Here is a 19,929-nt window from a genome sequence, read left to right on the forward strand (position 1 = left end):
CACTGTATTGGGGATGGAATCGACCCGAATGGGTCTCCAAGAATCCTAGAATCGGTCATCAGTTTCAAAAACAGAAAATTTCTAGTGTTTTTTAATGAGTCAGCCATATTGGATCGGTCAGGATCGGCCAATTCACCGATCCGATAGCCGATTCTTAAAATCTTGGCGGTAAAACATGTATCTAAACAGTTGTGTGGCTGAGAAAGTAACCTGTAAGCAAACACAAATAATAACAAACATGCAAACAGTAAAAAAGAAACGTATCAAAGAACCTTCTGTTGATAGGAAAGATGGAAGAGGGATACACGAGAGTATTGAGTACCGATACTTTCTCGGCAATCCCACATCGGGTGTGCAAATGTGGTGTGTGTTGTGTATATCCGCCATTCCACGATCCTAAGTCGGTTAACCTTTTGTGATTGGTGTGTAATTTGTGCGAATACACTTTCATCGAAAAAAAAAAAAAAAAACCCACAAAGAAAACTCCATAAGCCTCATACAGCAACTGCTGTTACAAATCTGGATAAAAATTATAAAAACCAGAAAAGGTCTCTCCTTCCTCAACCTTGGAGGGGTTATGAAAAGGAGGTAGTAAAGGAAGGAGAAAGAGAATGAGATGGTTCTGGTGTAGTGTTTTACTTGCTCCAATGAGCCTGAGAACGATTCAAGTGCTGGGGTTGGGGTCTATAGTCTACATGGGCTAAGGTTTTTTAACCCATGTAGATTTAAGAGTTTAACTTGCCTATTTGTTGTAAACAATGTTACAAATTTGTCGACTATCTCAACCATATGGCCACTCATGCACGAAAAATGATTTAAATGAGAGGACAATGTGAAGAGAGATCCCCACAAAAAAACCAAAAAGATTACTGCTATGCTGGTTCCTAACACCTAGCGAAAGTCAGAAAGATACTAAATTTTATGAAAAAGGGCCATGTCTTCTCCATAACATTTCAGCATTTCCCATGGAACAGAAATTTGTATTTCCATCGAAGTCAGACACTGGCTTAATCCTACAAAAATGCGTACCACAAGGCTTTTTAAATTTCCCGTTGATACAATGAAGTTGAGCACACACAAACTGCGGGAGCCTTCTCTAATTCTTTTATTTCACGATTCAGTTGAGTCTGGACTTTTATGACAGGAATAGTACCACATGAGATCTCCTCGTACGCATGGTTCTTGCAGCTGCTGCAACACACGGATCAAGCCATTGAGATGCCCTCCTGTTAGGCTCACACACGCTCAGAACATAAAGGGGATGAGGACATTTAATCAATCAACGCAAAACCAACTCCTCCAATTAGCACATGAATCTGTCTTGCTTTCTACTCTCCATCCTACCTATGCTTTTGGCAACGCAGCAACTGGGCATTTTCCCAAAGTATTCCACAAAATATAATCTCCAGAAAAAACCTGTGGCACCAAGCAATTGATGATGGGTAAACATATCCCTTGATAAAAACCCATATATCTACACAAGCACAACTGTGTGTGTGTGTGCGTGCGCTTGATGAGGAAAATAAAGCTTCACAAAGTGCAATGAAACCTGTACAGGGCCACAGGCATCTATAAATGCCTACAAATGTAAGTGAGTGAGCAACCAATCAATGCAAAAGCTTTACCACCAACTATATGCATACAATTTCACCAAAAAAATCTTTATATATGCAAATTCCTTAAAAATATATTATATATACATATCTCACACAATTTGTATGTGTGTGTGAGTGTGCGTGCAAGGCACCATTACTTGACAAATCCTAACCAAATATGGATCAACACAACCCAGATTGCAGCCCTAAAACTCATGCCTGATGTTTTACTGGTATAATTCCCTAAGCAAGAAGACAATGTCACATGGAACAAATATCAAAACTACCTTCTACTTGTAAATCAATCAGATGAGGAAGAAAATAAAGGGAGGGAGGGATGGGAAGGTTACAATATTTCTAGTCCCCCCCAAACAAATTCCCATCGTGAAAGTAAAACATACCAATAGACTAATATGTTTCTTTCAAATTTCCATTATCAATACAGAAGAATTTAGAGAAGAGAGTTAAGCGAATGTGTTGGATTGTCAGAGAGACAAAAGGCCAACTTTTATTTATAGTTATGAAAAGGAACAAATAAGGCATGCTAGTTAAGGCTGACTCATAGGCCTTATCTAGCATCCAAATACATTGAATCTGTATTCTGCCCCGGCACTGGATCTGGAGACTACAGGTTGTTTCTTGCTTTGCCAGATAACAAGATTTTCTCCAAGAAAGTATAGAAACTAGAGGTAGATCGACAGTCATCAATGGAACCAAACCAATTGGTAAAGGATTCTAACTTCCACTTCCATCGTTTGAGAACAAGATAACATTTCCTGGTGCTGACTTTAAGTATTGTAGGATTCTGTACACTGCCTCAAGATGAACAGTCTTTGGGTCATGTCGGAAACGACTAACAACCCCCACAGCATAGGCAATGTCCGGCCTGGTGTGGGAGAGATATATGAGTCTCCCTACAAGATGCTATCACTCCTTTTCTACAGAATCACCACCTGTGTTGCTGAGTAGGTGGTTAACTTCAATGGGAGATTCAACAGGTTTACAACCAAGCATCCCTATCTCTTCAAGAAGGTCTGGGATATACTTTCTTTTAGAGATGAAATTCCCTTTGTTGGATCAGGCTACTTCAATTCCCAAGAAATATTTGAGAAGTCCTAAACCCTTAAGTCTCAAACTTGCTTGCCAGTCGAGTCTTTAGGAAAGAGATTTCTGCCTCATCATCACCGGTGATCACCATATCAGCCACATAGACAATAAGGGTTGTGACCTTGCCTTCTTTGTGTTTGACAAACAAGGTGTGATCCGCATTACTCTGTTTGAAACCGAACTTCAACATAGCTTTCTAAAACCTACCAAACCAGGTACGAGGTGATTACTTCAAACCATAGAGATATTTTCGGAGTCTGCACACCTAGCTACTTGTACTGGATGAGTTGAAGCCAAGAGGAATATCCATGTAGACTTCTTCTTCGAGATCGCCATTCAAAAAGGCATTCTTTACATCCAATTGTTGAAGATTTTATCCAAGGTTGGCCGCACATTACAACAGAGCTCGAACGGATTTTATTTTTGCAACTGGGGCAATATTTTCTTGGTAATTGATATCATAGGTCTGAGTGAATCCTTCGGCAAACAGTCCGGCCTTATAGCGAGCAATGGTTCCATCTGCATTCTGTTTCACTGTGAACACCCACTTGCACCCTATTGGTTTCTTTCCCTTAAGACAAGGGACAAGCTCCAAGTATCATTTTCCTTTAGGGCCTACATTTCCACTATTATAGCAGTCTTCCATTTAGGATCTGAAATAGCTTCTTTCCAGTCTTGTGTGCTAGACACAGAAGATAAAGAGGAAACAAAAGCAGAATAGGTGGGAGACAAAGATTCTTAGGAGACAAATTTAGAAATGGGGTGTTGGGTGCAGGATCTCGCTCCTTTTCTAATAGCAATGGTACGATCATCATTGGAAGGAGGAGGAGAACTGTTACCTTTTGTGTGCTCAAGAGCTAGTACAGGGGGTGCAGGACGACATGGTAAGGTACTACTAAGGTAGGAGCAATTTCTCCTGGCGACGAGAATAAGCAATGAACTCTTTTCCACCAGTCAGAGTTTCCTAAACATTCTCCCCCTCAAGAGGAATGATATTAATGATAAGAGGGCTTGAAGGACCTGCATTTGGAGGCATTTCTTCCTCAAGATGATTCTCCCCCTGAAGACATATCGAATAAAAAGGTTTGTCTTCATGGAAAGTAACATCCATCGTGACAAACAATTTCCAAGTCAGAGGGTGATAGCATTTATACCCCTTTTGTGAGGTGGAGTACCCGAGAAAAATACATCAAAATGCCCAACGATCCAATTTAGAATGGGTAAGCGAGGTGTTGTGAGCAAAGCAGACACAACCAAACACTCTGGGAAGGAGATGAGAGGCAACAACAGGGTCGAGGAGCTGACTCACTGGAGTCTAGAAGTCCAGAACAACAGAAGGAACCTTGTTGATAAGGAAGGCAAATCAACCCTTGTTCCAGCTTCTCCTTGATGAAATGACGGCCAATCTCCACATGCTTGCTTCAGTCATGCTGAACCAGATTATGGGCAATGCTAATAGCAGACTTGTTGTCACAGTAAAGCATCATAGTAATGATGTAGGAACATCCAAGTCTTTCAACAGTCCCTGGAGCCACATCAATTCACAAATTCCATGGGACATGGCATGAAACTTGGCTTCAGCACTTGATCGGGCAACAACAGTCTATTTCTTGTTCCGCCATGTGACCAAATTTCCTCCAACAAAGGTGCAGTACCCAGAAGTCGACCGTTGATCATCAGGAGAACTAGCCCAATTAGAGTCCGTAAAAGCATCCACTCGCAGATGATCATGAGGAGAGAACAAAATTCCTTTACCTGGGGCAGCCTTCAAATACCGTAGGATACGGATCACAGCATCCCAGTGGGAAGTATATGGGTCATGCATGTATTGACTAACTATACTGACGGCGAAGGCTATGTCTAGCCGACTATGGGAAAGATAGATCACCTTCCCTCTGATATTTTCGTTTGTCCACAAGGTCACCTGTTTTACGAGAGAGACAAGCATTTGCTTCAAGAGGAGTATCGAACAGTTTACACCCTAACATGCCAGTCTCAGATAACAAATCCAAGGTGTATTCTCATTGAGAGAAAAATACTCCTTTGGTAGAATAGGCAACCTCAATTCCAAGAGAATACCTTAATGGGCCAAGGTCTTTGATCTCAAATTCCTTGTAATTGAGACGAGCAATTTCTTTAGCGTCGCTGCCCATGACAACAATATCATCCACATAGACGATAAGAATAGCAATCTTGGATCCAAAATCTCTTGATAAAAAGGGTGTAATCATCATTGTTGTGTGTTTAGACAAATGAGACCATTGCATCATGAAATCTTCCGAACCAAGCCCTTGGGGACTGCTTTAAACCATACAAGGCACGCTGTAGCTTGCACACCTTACCATGAGTCTCCTGAGTGGCACAACCAGGAGGGATATCCAGGTATACTTCTTCCTCCAGTTCCCCATGGAAAAGCATTTTTCACATCTAATTGTTGCAACTCCCATCTGAAGTTGACTGCACATGACAAAATAACATGTATCGTGTTCATCTTTGCAACAGGAACAAAAGTTTCTTGGTAGTCAAGACCATAGGTCTAGGTAAATCCCCTAGCAACCAATCGGGCCTTGTATCTATCCACAGTATCATCCGAATTCTGTTTGACAGCAAACACCCACTTGCAGCTATGCTATCCTTTTTGTGGAGGAAGAAATTCTGAATTCCAAGTGCCATTTTTCTCTAGAGCCTGCATTTTTCCATCATAGATGCCTTCTACTTTAGATCTCTAAGAGCTTCATGCCAGTTTTAGGAAGAGAAACAAACAACAAAGATGTAACAAAGGCACGATATGAAGGTGAAAGAGACTCATACGAAACAACCTGAGAAATAGGGTGTTGCATACAAGCTCGAACTCCTTTATGTACTGCATTGGCAAATCTAAATAAGGATCTGAAAGAATGGGAGACAGTGGAGAAAGATTACCTAGAGATGGTGGATCCAATATAGGAGGAGTGTGGATCTAGAGTAGCAGCTATGGTAGTGTCGATTTTCGTCCCACGAGTACATTGACGAGTGTAGGTATGAAAAATAGGTGGAACAACAATAGGCTGAGTTTCCCCTTGGATGGGAATGAGATACTCTCATTGGACAGAAGGCATGGGAAGAGAAGGCATAGGCATATCAATCATATCAGGCATATCGACACTAACCAAGTCACCCCCTTGACGAGATGTTGGAGCATAATAAGGAACAGCTTCATTGAAACAACATCCATAGTCACATACACACGGCAGGTTGGTGGATAACAGCAACGGTAGCCCTTCTGAGTAGGAGAATAACCAACAAAGATGCATTTCAGACCTTGTAGCTCCAACTTACTAGGATGCTGATGGTTCAGGGCATAACAAACACAGCCAAATAACTTTGGTGGAATAATAAAGGTATTGAAGCCCTGGAGAACCTGAATAGGAGATCTAAAATTGAGAACATGAGTAGGCATCCTATTGATTAAATATGCAGCGGTCAGAACAGCCTCACTCCAATAATATGGTGGGACATTCATTTCAAACATCAGGGCGCGAGCTACGTCCAATAAGTGGCAGTTCTTACGTTCAGCTACTCCATTCTAAGTAGGTGTATCAAGCACAATTGGTTTGATGGAGAATGCCCTGAGATACAAGATATGCCTGAAATGCCCCATTTATATATTCCCTTCCATTATCACTACAGAGAATTTTAATCTGGGCATTAAACTGGGTACGAACAAAATTATGAAATGATTGAAAACAGCTGAAAACATTACTTTTATGGTGCATCAAATAAAGCCAAGGGCAAGGGGTAGGACAATCAATAAAGGAAACAAACCATTTATAACCAAAAATGGAAGAACACCGGGCAAGCCCCACTCATCCGAATGGATTAATATAAAAGGAGTACTTCGAGAATTCAAACTAGAATAAGAAGAACGTGTTTACTTGGCTAAAATGCAAGCATCATCACAAAAAACATCTTTGAGATTACATTTGGAAAATAACTTAGGCAAGGCTTTAACTAAAGTACCCACAGGCCACATGAGGGTGTCCTAAATGTCTATACCAAAGTAATAAGTTAGGAGGAACAGCGGGATCAGAAACAGTTGGATGAGCATGACTAAGAGGAGAGGGAGCTGCCACGAGCAAATATAGACCACCATAAGCTTTACCAAAGCCAATCATTTCCCCCGTTACCAACTCCTGGAAAAGACAATGAGAAGGGAAAAAAAAAGTTGCTTTACAATTAAGGTCGAAAGTGAGATGACTAATAGAAAGGAGATTTGTAGTAAAATTAGGAACATGTAAAAGAGAATTTAATGTCAAGGTGGGAGCACATGTGATGGATCCTTCCCAGAAATAGAGGAAAGAGAGCCATCAGCGATGCGAACTTTATCCTTACCAGAACATGGAGAATATTTGGAGAAAAAATTGGCCTTACTGATCATATGGTTTGAGGCACCAGAGTCAAGAATCCAGGATTGGTAAATAATAGGTGCACAAAGACCAGTAAAAGAAATACCTATGGTTGCAGAATCCAAATGTACCAAGGTGGAAGAAGAAGTGGAAGCAAAACTGGCAGGGCCGGTGGAGTCCAACTTGGTTACCAAATGACGAAGAAGCTTGGTAAGCTCATCCGGAGGAGTAGAAGGGGCAGCACCAGTTGGTGAATCAACTGCAGTAGCCCCAGTATGATTTGCTAAAGGTTTCCCACGACCACGACCCTTGTTGGAAGGGGCAGTGGGGTGTCCATGGAGCTTCCAACAAAATTCCTTGGCATGTTTCTCTTTCCCACAATAATCACATTTAATAGGATTGTGTTCAGAACAATCACCAAGGCGAGAAGAACCACCTTTGGATTGCACAGGAGGACCAGACGGAAGAGTCGATCAGTCCCGGGAAGAGAGGGGCAGCATAGAAGAGAAACGGCTGTCCTCAAGTTGGATCAGGGCGTAAGCATGTTCCAGAGTAGGGAACGGATCCTTGCTAAGAACTTGGGTACGGAGCTGATCATACTCCACATTAATTTAATAGGATTGCGTTCAAAACGATCACCAAGGCGAGAAAAACCACCTTTGGATTGCACAGCAAGACCAGACAGAAGAGTCAATCGGTCCTGGGAAGAGAGGGGCAGCATAGAAGAGCAACGGCTCTCCTCAAGTTGGATCAGGGCGTAAGCATGTTTCAGAGTAGGGAACGGATCCTTGCTAAGAACCTGGGCACGGAGGTGATCATACTCCACATTAAGTCCAACAAGAAAATCATACACCCTGAATTTATCGTCTTGTTTCTTGAACTTGATCACATCTTCAGGGGTAGAGGCCTGGAATGTATCATAAAAATCCAATTCCTGCCACAAGCTGCGCAAGTCAGAGTAGTATTAGGACAGGCTGAGTTCCTTCTGCTTGGTCTCATGAAGTTTCTTACGCAATTCATAGACTTGTGGATCATTCCCAACCTGTGAATAGGTCTCTTGAGCAGTCTTACAAATTTTTGCAGCCGTGTCTAATAGGAGATAACCATTACGCTAAATAAGTAAAATCCCTAGATCCATACCAACAAAATAAAATTTAAGGGGCCACATAGGCTGAAAAAGTGAAATCTCCCTGGAATCCATTACACCCTAAACTTTGCTTGTCCCATCCTTTTGAGGTGAACACAGTTGGTATACCTGTCCAGATGCATAGAATAAGCTTTCCAGCTTTGTAAGATATATAAAAACACATAATAAAAGGACCAAGTTCTAAATTGTAATACACGGTAAGGTAGGCCTTGATATGGACAATGACATTATTCATGGGGCTAATCCAAAGGCTCCTTTATCAATGAATATTCTGGATCTGCCATATCAACTTCCATGTGGCAGAAAACCCATGATTTTAGCACATTGTTAGTCATACAACCACCTATGATGTATGGTGCGGAGTGTTGGGTAGTTAAGAAGCACCATATAGATAAACTCAGTGTAGCAGAGATGATTTATGGTGAGATGGATGAGTGGCAAAACTAGAAGGATAGAGTAAGGAATGATCATATTAGAGCTGGTTTAACCCCAAGGGGTTAGCTCAGTTGGCAAAGATCAACACCTCACAATTAACAGGTCACCAGTTCAACTCTCCTTGGGACCCCACCTATCCAAAAAAAAAAAAAAAAATTAGAGCTGGTTTGGGAGTAGCTCCGATACATGATAAGCTACGAGAAAGTCGCTTGAGGTGGCATGGCCATGTAACCATATTCAACGGAGGTCTTTGGATGCTCCAGTACGGAAAAGTGATTTGATTCAGATTGAAGGAACTAAAAGAGCCAGGGCAGACCTAAAATGACCTTAGGAGAAGTGATGAGGAAAGAAATGCATAGCTTACGCCTTGTATCAAGTATGACCTTGAATAGAGCTGATTGGAGGGCAAGGATCCAAGTAGCCGACCCCATTTAGTTGGGATAAGGCTGAGTTGTTGTTGTTGTTGTTGTTGTTTGTTGTTGTTAGACATAACAGGACATATATTTGAACAAAATTAAAAAATATCAAAGGTAAAACAGAGATGGTTATATCTGTTGCTACCTAAGATAACCGAGAAGAATTATGAGGAAATTATGCGAGTGCCAACTGTATACATGATCAACAAAAGCTTTTTGAATGGATAAGCAGAAATTGGGTTCAATTTACATCTTGAAATTTCTTTTGTTTGGCCGAGGCCACGGAGGCTGCGGTAGTCATGTCTCACGGACTCATTTCCGTCTTTATTTTAATTCCTTAGATCTCTTTCTCATTTTAACCAATTTAAATTGTAAATCTACCTGTTTATATTAACTGCCAAATTGGCCTGAATCTACTATATGAACAGGCACATGGAATTAGAGAGCACAAGTATAGGATCAAATTTTGGTGCTGACACCATGGTGTAGAACTCTAGAAAGCCAGGAAAGAAATGACCTAAAAAAAGATAGAACCTTATATTCCAAAATTGGACCTACCTGAGTTGAGAATTCCACCGGTGCTTTAACAGATGGATAAATGCTCACCTGCATGTCACGCATTTTTGTTAATAAAAAAATAGTCATGCAAAAAGCCATAGAAGAGAAACACTGAGAAGTATCCTATGACTCACTCCAATAACTAAAAAACATAAGAAGCTTCATACCAAAGACACATTCACTCTATGGACCACGCATAATAAAGAACGTAAATAAAACTACCGACTGAATGACCAATTGTAGCCCACTACATGAAATAGATGCATGTGCATTGCTCATGCTTCCCACTAGTATGAAATATGATGATTAAAGATGATTCAGCGATGCATTAGACCCTTCAAATTGCCAGGGAAACTACATAGAACCCAAACGCCAGAGCTGGACATTAATTCCCCAAATAGCAAAGCACCACATGACTCAAGATATATTAGAAGTGCCATCATTAAAGATTTAAAAATAGCATTAAAATTCCAAATAGATGAGTGGTAAATCTAGTGAGAAGCTTAAGTAAATATTGCTACGAGGTTCCTATTCCATCCAATGCATTAGTGATGTAGATTGACTAAGGAGGAGTACACTCGCTAGAAGAAGAAACAGCCAGCAGCAGCCAGTGCTTAAGCCCCATAGGGCCAGCCATGAAGTCTCATTGAGCCCAATTTAAAAAGTCTACTTGTGGCTTATGTTTTAGGCATAACTAATGGGCCAGGTCTGGGCCCATTAAGGGTCTTCTATTATGTATTTGTTTCTACTTTCATTATTACTTTGTTTAGTAATATTGGTTGCTATTAGAGTACCACATTAGTTTCTTTTTCTAGAGATTTCTATTTTGTAATAGAGCAAAGTAATTAATAGAAGAAAGGAGCAGCAGAGCTCCATGAATTTAAGATTGAAGAAAAGATTGGCTTGCTGACATTGTTTGCTGTGACAGACTGTGGTGGAGTAAGAGACCCTTTTGGTTGGTGAGATACTGACCAAGGCCATAGGTGAGAGAGGTCTTGGTCATATCCCTTCTCCTTATTCAATATTCTTTTCTGGCTCTAAAACAGAGGTAAGCACATCAGTCTTGCTCCAAGTTGAATATTACTGTTTGCTGCTAATGGAAGGCATTCCATTTGCTGCAGTTATATCTGTGAGGCTGCTACAAGCATAGGTTCCAGTTTGAGTTTTCTGATCCGAGACAGTGGAAGTACTGTTCCTATTCATCCAACCATCAGAATGTGGTAAGTATTTGAAGTGTTCTTCTGTTATGCAAAGTCCTCCTTCGACTGTAGTATGGGACCATTCTGCCCTGTGGATTAATATCTATTGCTGGTTACTAAATATGACCTAAGTTGCTATTTTTTTGAACTGATGTTCCAAGGCATCTGGCCATTGGAATGAGTTGATTTTTATAAATGTTGATTAACTCATGAAGTGATGAGTCTGTACTTTCTGGCGCTACTCCGCTAAGTGGATTTTAGGTAATTCAAAATTTTGGCCTCACTTTCTATTTTCAACCTTTGGATATAACTTGGAATCCAGCTATTTCGTTTGAGGGATTGAGGTACTGTTAGTTATCTACACCTGACCTAAGTTTAGGAGCCCTATAATTCTGCCTGTGGGTTGGACTCTGAAGCTTCCTTAGGGATGCCTCGATTCCATCAATTAGGTTTCAGAAAGAGTAACACAAAAAATGGAGTAGGAGTTGAAGTGTCATTGGACAGGGATCAAGAAAAACATTCGCAATGTCTTCAAGAACTAATAATTTTTAAATATAAAATGAAGGTTTGCCTTTTTATCTGTCTTCTCTCTTTTACTATAAAAGAAAAGACGGCGCTGGACAGTTTGCTCAAGCTGATTTTTAGTGTACACAATCACATAGAATATGCTCCATACATGACAGATGACACATTATAAATGCCTCAGCTCAATAGAATGGTATTAGAGCCCCAGGCTAAGATATTAAATTCCCTAAGGATACATAGGATTAGTTATTGCCAAGAACGCATGGACCACACAAATGCACTAAACAAGCAAAAGCATGGACCCTTATATAAGACAAAAAATAGAGAATGACTAACCGATTTTGGATCAATCGACATTCCTGAAAGTGTTGCTCCCACAATCTTAAAAGACACCTGTAAGTCATGAATTAGTAATCAGTATCACAGAACAGAAAATGCATAAATGAGAGAAGTCCATGCCTTACATGGAGAATTCCACAATTAAATATCAAAAGTTCACCATCAACACATGATCACAAACTTAAAATATATGAAATACAAAAAACTATGATTTTCCAAAAACTAGACAAGTTACCATTTGTATCCATTGCTCCATTTACTACACGATGCACATACATGAAAAATGAACACCAAAGGAGGGGGGATCAAAATACAAATTAATACCTCCCTCAGACCTGAATTGGGTTTGTTTCAGCTAGAACTGTGCTAACAACAGACTACCCATGATACTTATGTCATAAGTGAAAAAAAAACAAAAACAAAAAAAGGCCACTACCCAATGCTGGTTCGGCCTATGTAAGATCCTGGGAGGGGTGAGTTTGGAGAGGGCCCAAACTTCAGCTTCTTTTTTTTGGGTAAATGACATTTGAGGTACCTAACGTTTGGAGAAAGTATACATTGGATACCCAATGTTTGTGAAATTATGATTGAGATATTTATTTTTACATTTCCAAGTATACCCTCAACTAATTACATACTCTAAATAATAATTTTACACTACCACCTCTCCCTGCAACACGTATTTTTATCTGCTCCATTTCCTGCCGTCCCTGCAACACCCTCTCCCCTTCCACCATCCACTCGCTCTCTGTCGCACCACCCCACCCTTCCCTGCAACCCTGCCCATCTCTCTCTCTCTCTCTCTCTGCATCTCTAACCTCTCCCCTGCCCCCGCCCTATAGCTTCCTCCCCCACCCTTGCCTCCAACCTTCAGCCCCCACCCCCACCACTACCTTCTACCTCTGCCCTCATGCACCCCATCACCCATGACTCTAACCGTCCCGTTTCATCTCTACCTCTCTCCCCATCTCCACCATCTTCTGTCTCGTATTTTTCCTTGAAATGAATGAATCTGGTTCTCATCATATCTACAAGATTAAACAATTGGCTATCCACCGCTTGCAGCCCCACAATTATTTGCTCGATTTTTGCAGCGGCTACTTCTAAGTCTCCCTTCTCACTGCAACTGAGGAATCCCCACCCCTCTCCCCAAAAGGAGGATGGAAAAAGGAGAAAGATTTTAAAGACTTTCATGCACCAGCATAGTTACGGTGGGATCGAATCAGTCTGTTGTAGGACTTCATGCACCACTATAGTTTCGGATCCAGAGTAAAGACTTTATTTGCTTCAGATTAGCTACAAACCCCTAAGCTGCAAATATCGGAACTCATTAAAAGATAAAAAAAGGGGAGGGGGGGCAGAAGCCATATTCTAATGATCATATTCAGACATCTAGAGAACAGACAAAGAGGGGACCCATGCGATTTTCTAGCTGAACATATAACTGGAAGAGCGATGATATCATTCTTCAAGTTCATCAATAAAAAAGGAGATGCAGTATGTATGAAAAATGTTGAGAATTAGGGGTAGTTTTGTCCTAGTTATTTTGGATTTTGGGGTTCTATGTTATTTTCTTACTTTTCTGTCTTTATTTGTTAAGATGTAATAGGTGAGGGCTTAGGGGTAATTTCATAATAAACCCCTAACCAACTTACCTAAATTATTCAGTCTTTTATTATAAATAAAACCCAGGTCCTGTGAATCTGTGATAGAGCACATCTTCTATCGCAGGATGCCTTTCCTTCTCTCTCGGTAGCGTGCTTCTTCTTCTTCGCTTTTCCCTTCTTATTCTCTTCTTTTCCTTTCTTCAACCGATTAATTAGTTTCTGATTTCTAACATGGTATCAGAAACCCTTTTCATGAGTCACAACAGGTTTCTAACAACGATCTTCAACTCCCTCATTTAATTTGTGCAGGCTTTTATGACCCTGAACTAAGATTAGCCAGTTGGGCATTCTCCATTTTGATAGCTGGCCAGGATGCTCTAACATCTGCAGGTAGCCTCACAACTACAGATAAAAAAGAAGCAGAACTTCATGCAATTTTGCAGGGGTGGAGACATGCTATGAAGGCAAACATTAAGCTCAAAGAAGTGTGGTGCTACAACAAAGAACTCTACTCCCTCCTCCACCCTACTGACTCCATGCACTTACCTTGGAACTTAATTAATCTTTACTTCAATTTAGCTTATGAAACTGCCAATTTTACTAGTGTTAGCTTTAACTGGTGTAACAACTAACTCTGTTATAGTAATGTTTTGAATGTAGCTTGATCAACCCTCAACGATATATGTACCAAACCCTGTCTTAACCATAATGTAAATTATCCTATCTAGTAATATAATATTTTCTTTTTCATAAAAAAAAAAACATGGTAACAGAGCTCTACTAATCAGTAGAAGGTTCTTCTCTAATCTCCTTCTGCTGATTCTCCTTTCGTTATTTTTTTGGTTTTCTGGTGTGCAGCCACCCATTGCTGCTCTTTTCAGTTGATGGATTGAAGACTCCATATACACGACTGAAGTACTTATTTGTGATAATTGGTGGTGATTTGTAGACCATCCTTTGAAGTTTCGATTGGAGTATGAGAAGGTTTCTAATTTCTGAAACCGATAAAGTTATGTTTCTATTTTCAGAACTTGAGAGAATTGGGATTCTTCCTTGATGGCTGCTGATTCTATTGGTTGCTGGGGTACCTCCTAACTCTATTTGTGATAGTTGTTTTGGTGGCCTGATCGATTGCTTCTGGTTTTCTCCATATACACCTGTGGATGCTCTGTTTTCAGAGCTTTTTTGAGCCCTACAGATGGGCTTCACGGTTTCTGCTCTGGTTACCTGCTCAGCCTGATCTTTTGGGGTTTCATTCCCCCCCTCCAGGTACTTCGATCACCATATCAGATCCTTCTACCCTGCTGTTTGTGAGTTCTGCAAAATCACCCATATAACTGCTGCAAGTGCTCTGTTTTGGGTTTTTTTGGTTTTGTTCTGCTGGTTCCCAGCTTGAATTTGGGTCTTTATTTATTTTTCTGATGCCTATTGCTCTGGAATTCTGCTGCAGTTGGTGACTGGTGCTCCATATTTTATCATGTGCTTGCTGCCCTATCATTAGCTGGCTGTTCTCTTGTGTTAATTTTTTTTTGGCTGGTTTTATTTTTTTCCTGTTGGTGCTATGGGAGAGAATAAAACTACTCCAGTTGTTACATCTCAAACTGAAACTATGAATGTTACAATTACCTCTATCAAGCTGAAAGGGAGTTCAAATTATTTGTTTTGGGCTCAAGCTGTGAAAGTTTATAAAATGGCCAGAAAGAAACTCAAGTATATTACCTCCGACCCTCCTGCCTCTGATTCAAAAGATTATGAGGATTACATGCAAGACAATGCCATTACTTTGATTTGGTTATGGAGCAGCATGGAACCAGATATTGCTGCAAACGTGATGTTTCACACTACTGCTAAGGGTGTGTGGGATGATTTGAAGGATACCTAATTCACAGGAGAAAAACATGAATCGGGTCTATGATCTATATGAGAAACTCTTTCAACTCCAGCAGTCCAACAAGCCTCTCCAAGACTACTACAGCACTTTTAAAGGCCATGTTGAGGAATTAAATGTTTTTCAGCCTCTCACCACCGATAGTGACAAATTAAAAGCACAGCAGAATGAATTTTTTGTGTCTAAATTTCTGGCTGGCCTAGATTCTGATTTAAAGTCTGTCAAGGGACATCTTCTTGCTGGAGAAATTGTTCCTACTCTTGCTGACACGTTCTCTTGCCTACAACGTATCTCTTCTCCTGGAAAAACTGACTCTACTTCCAAGGAGAATTCTGCCTTTGTGGCTGGCCGTGGTCGTGGTCGTGGTCGTAGTCGTGGTCATAACTCAGGGAGAGAACGTGGTGGCGGTGATGGTGGTGGTCGTGGAACTGGTGGTTAGTCAGGTGATAAACCTTTTCGGAAGTAACCACCTGGGTATGTTGCTCAGGGGGAGAATAGTACTCGAGTGTGCAAATTGCAGAAAGCAATCTATGGCCTTAAACAATCACCCAGAGCATGGTTTGAGAAGTTCAGTGCCACAGTAGTATCATGCGGTTTTTCACAGTGTTATTCTGATCACTTTGTGTTTGTCAGTCGTCGTGGTGGCAAATTGGTTGTTCTGGTTGTGTACATTGATGATATTATTGTTTCTGGTGATGATGTGTCAAGTATTGCTGAGGTAAAGGCTTACTTACAACAGATTTTTCAGACCAAGGATTTAGGTGATCTTCACTACTTTCTTAATATTGTGGTTGTGAGAAGCAAGAAGGGTATTAGTCTTTCCCAAAGGAAGTATGCGTTAGGTCTTTTGTCTGATATTGGCATGTTTGCGTCCCAGCCAATGGATATTCCCATCCTCATCAGAAGTTTGGGGTAGATGATGGCGATCCTCTCAAGGATGTACACCAATACAGGAGTTTAGTTGGAAAGTTGATTTGCCTTACTGTCACGAAACAGGACATCTCTTTTGTTGTTGGTGTTCTTAGCCAGTTTATGCAAATTCCTCAGAAATCTCACTGGGATGCTGCCATTCGCATTCTTCGTTATTTGAAGGGTGTTCCTGGTAAATGGTTGATTTATCGTCCTAATCAGCATATGGAACTAGTTGCGTATTTTGATGCAGACTGGGCTGGATCAGCAAGTGATCATCGTTCCACTATAGGTTATTTTACATTTGTTGGGGGTAATCTTGTGTTGTGGCGTAGTAAGAAGCAAACTACTATTGTAAGGTTGAGTGCAGAGGCAGAGTACCGGGCTATGGCCCACACTACAGCTGAGTTGATGTGGCTCAGGTCTCTTCTTCTTGAGATGGGATTTCCTATGCCTACGCCGACAAAGATGTATTGTGATAACCAGGCAGCTAAGTAACCCTGTTTACCATGAGAGGACTAAACATATTGAAGTAGATTGTCACTTTGTTCATGATGTTGTCTTAAAAAAACTAGTTGAGACTCCGTTTGTTTCGTCTTCAAATCTTTGTTTGCCCCTAATTTTTACACCTGTTGTAACAAGCTGAGCTTGGGAGACCTATATACTCCAGCTTGAGGGGGAGTGTTGAGAATTAGGGGTAGTTTTGTCCTAGTTATTTTGGGTTTTGGGGTTCTATGTTATTTTCTTACTTTTCTGTCTTTAATTGTGAAGATGTAATAGGTGAGGGCTTAGGGGTAATATCATAATAAACCCCTAACCAACTTACCTCAATTATTCAGTCTTTTATTATATAGAACCCAGGTCCTATGATAGAGCACATCTTCTATCACAAGCTGCCTTTCCTTCTCTCTCGGCAGTGTGCTTCTTCTTCTTTTTCTCTTTTCTCTTCTTATTCTCTTCTTCTTCTTTCTTCTACTGATTAGTTAGTTTCTGATTTCTAACAAATAAATAAATAAAAAACAGCAAGTTTCATTGTATAATTTTCGAGAGGAATGAAGGAAGAAGTTGCAGGACGATTGGCAATTCACCGGAGATACGAATGGATCAGAAATGTTGTGATGCAGGAAAGCAAGTCCAGGCACAAAGAATTGGCAGGAAAACCCACGAGAGATTTCTTAAAAGAGACATAACAGAAGAAAACTGAGAACTTACACAAGTGAATGGAAACGGAGTTGTGCGACACCTAAAACAAATCAATGTGTAAAGTGAGAAACTGAAACTAAATAAAAGCAAAGCAAATGAAAGAGAGAGAGAGAGAGAGAGAGATCAGTTTATCAAACCCAAAAGGCACAGAGAAACAAACAGTTTCAGACAGAAAAAGCCACAGTGGAGCGAGCCTAGACCGTTTAATCTGGTCGAGGGGGCGCAACAAAAATTGGGGGCCTCTCGGGGGGCCTTGTGGGAGTGAGGGAGACAGCGGAAGAGGAGGGGGTGGGGCATGGGGGTGCCATGGTGATGAGGAGGGTGTGGGTTGGGGTTTGCAGATGGGGTTGAGTTGGGGGCAAGGGAGCATGGTGGGCAGCATTGCAGGTGAGGGATGGCAGGTGGCTAGCGGGGAAGGAGAAAATTGTTAAAGGATATATTTGGGATTATGAAAAAATAAAGAACCTCAAACGCATTATCAATGAAACGTGAGCCACTTCAAACATCACATCATGAAACATGAGATATCTCAAATGATAAGATTCTGAATATGGGGTATCTTACATACAATTTCCTTAAACATTAGGTACCCCAAATGTCATTCACCCTTTTTTTTTGTGCAAAGTGGCGGCTCTCAAGACTTGAACCCGGCATTTGCCCGGGCAGCCCAAAATTTTTACCATTGCTCCAAGCACTTGCCCCTACATATGTCATAAGTAAACTTCCTGCAAATCAGAAGCTCACTTAAAGGCATTTTCCCACAGGTTTAAGTTAATGACAATATGACATGTGACCAATTGACCATAGGCAGTGCAGTCTCTTTATCCAACATTAAAGGAAGGTCAGAACACTTCAAGACAACAGCATATGCCGAATCAGCAACTCTACAGAACAAGACTCAATGCCCAACACCAGTTTTCACCAATGTAACAGTAACAGTACGAAAACATGGCATAATGTGTAAAAACCAACTAAGGCCCAAGTCAGAAATAGTATGTCAAGGATTGATGCACCACCAGCTGTCAGATACTGACCCAGCTTCACACCATAGAAACCACATAAGCAAGTACAAAGGAATTCAGATCAGGCATAACATTGGCAGATGTCTCTGCTGCTCTAACGTTCATTACTCCCATTCTAGCTCATTATTGTCACTTGGGAGCTTGGGGAAAAAGGAAAAAACAACCATGGAATATAAAGTTTTGAAGTCGCATATTAGTCCAAGTCAGGTATTCCCAATATCAACTAATCTAGAACCATCTTAGCATTTGCATGCAGATGTTTACCATAACAGATTTGACTTTGAAATCTAAAAAAAAATTCTTTGGAACCCGAAGACTCTTTCAGAAACCCAGCTCCATAGGAAGCCTTCTAAGACTAAGTCCTACCTTATTTTTTTTATATACAGAAAAAATAAATAAACTCCATAAATGGTCAATATAATGAAGGGGTCTCTGGTGATGCACAAACAATATTTGAAGTTAACAGTTAATATAGTTATATACTTGTCCATCTAGCTGAGAATACTGATAGTAAAGAATCAATGAAAATTGACACTACAAGTGATTTGAAGACAAGTATAGTTTTAATAGGTTTGGTGTCGAATTTCAGGAGATTAGCAAGGGAGAAGAAATTTGGGTCATTAGGCACAACAATAAATTAGGTTCATGAAGCCCTAGATAGAGGCAAACACATACTTTTGCATAATTGTATGCCTGCCAGCAAAATGGTTCTTCTAAATCAACAGCCGGGAGATCCTTGTTCATTTTCTCCAATAAGAATTCCTCCACATTTACCATATTACTAGAACTTTCTGATTCAATGTCACTATCTTCTTCCTCTATACTCCCTTGAACTGACCCAGACAAGGAAGGGAGCCTTTGAGCTTGCCTTGGTGCAAACTTTATCGTTCCTGGAAAAGTTGCTTCAATACTTTTCCCAGTAACACCCCGTCCAGCAGTTATGATTTTCCATTCAACCGAATGCTCTGCTGATGAAACTGTCCCAATAGAAGGATTGCCATCAAATGATACAATTTTTCTCCTAGGAAAAGGCATAGTCACAGAACAAAACTCCATAGTTAGCGGGGCCTTGTAACCTTCCATCAAGGACAACTTGAATAAGAATGCACCTTCATCTTCAGAAACCATTGAAAGCTGATAGAATCCTTTTATTGGAGGTCCAATTCCGCATAAGGCCTGATAACGCATTAAACTAAAATTTCCAAGTGGTGGTGAAAACATCACTGACTGCTTATCAACACCTTGTTCAGGGACTTGAGCACAAGGATGGAATGACAAAACTTCTAACTGAGCAGTATTCAAGCCTGCCAAAGGGAACGACACATCAGGCAATCCTTCTAACTCTGCTCTGCAGTTTACTTGACCTGAAATTGATATAATATCTGGAATTTCATCCCGATCATACATTGCTGCATAGACTGTTTCATGAATTGTGAACAATATTCGTTGCTTTCCTTTGTATAGATATGGCTTCCATGCTGGTTGCTTAAGGTCTGAAGGAGGCAAATCTGATGAAGAAAAGCCATTCGCCTTAACAGCAGAAATGTTGGAGAAGTTGAGGTCCAAAGGTGTCCCTGTAAATGATAATAGACAA

The 19,929-nt window shown here is 40.6% G+C and overlaps 1 protein-coding gene across 1 annotated transcript in view; it reads right to left on the reverse strand.

The window, feature by feature from the left end:
- Positions 1 to 1,025: 1,025 nt before the first annotated feature.
- The window catches only part of LOC122659709 (AP-5 complex subunit mu), a 31,350-nt gene continuing 12,446 nt past the window's right edge, over positions 1,026 to 19,929 (reverse strand). The window contains exons 5-8 of the mRNA XM_043854816.1: positions 19,011 to 19,909; positions 11,704 to 11,760; positions 9,644 to 9,691; positions 1,026 to 1,416 (exon numbers count right to left, since the gene is read on the reverse strand). Coding sequence (XP_043710751.1) covers positions 1,345 to 1,416; positions 9,644 to 9,691; positions 11,704 to 11,760; positions 19,011 to 19,909 — 1,076 coding nt within the window. The 3' untranslated portion in view covers positions 1,026 to 1,344. The remainder of the gene's footprint in view (positions 1,417 to 9,643; positions 9,692 to 11,703; positions 11,761 to 19,010; positions 19,910 to 19,929) is intronic.

Source organism: Telopea speciosissima, chromosome 4, assembly GCF_018873765.1.
Source record: "Telopea speciosissima isolate NSW1024214 ecotype Mountain lineage chromosome 4, Tspe_v1, whole genome shotgun sequence".
NCBI classification, from domain to species: Eukaryota; Viridiplantae; Streptophyta; class Magnoliopsida; order Proteales; family Proteaceae; genus Telopea; species Telopea speciosissima.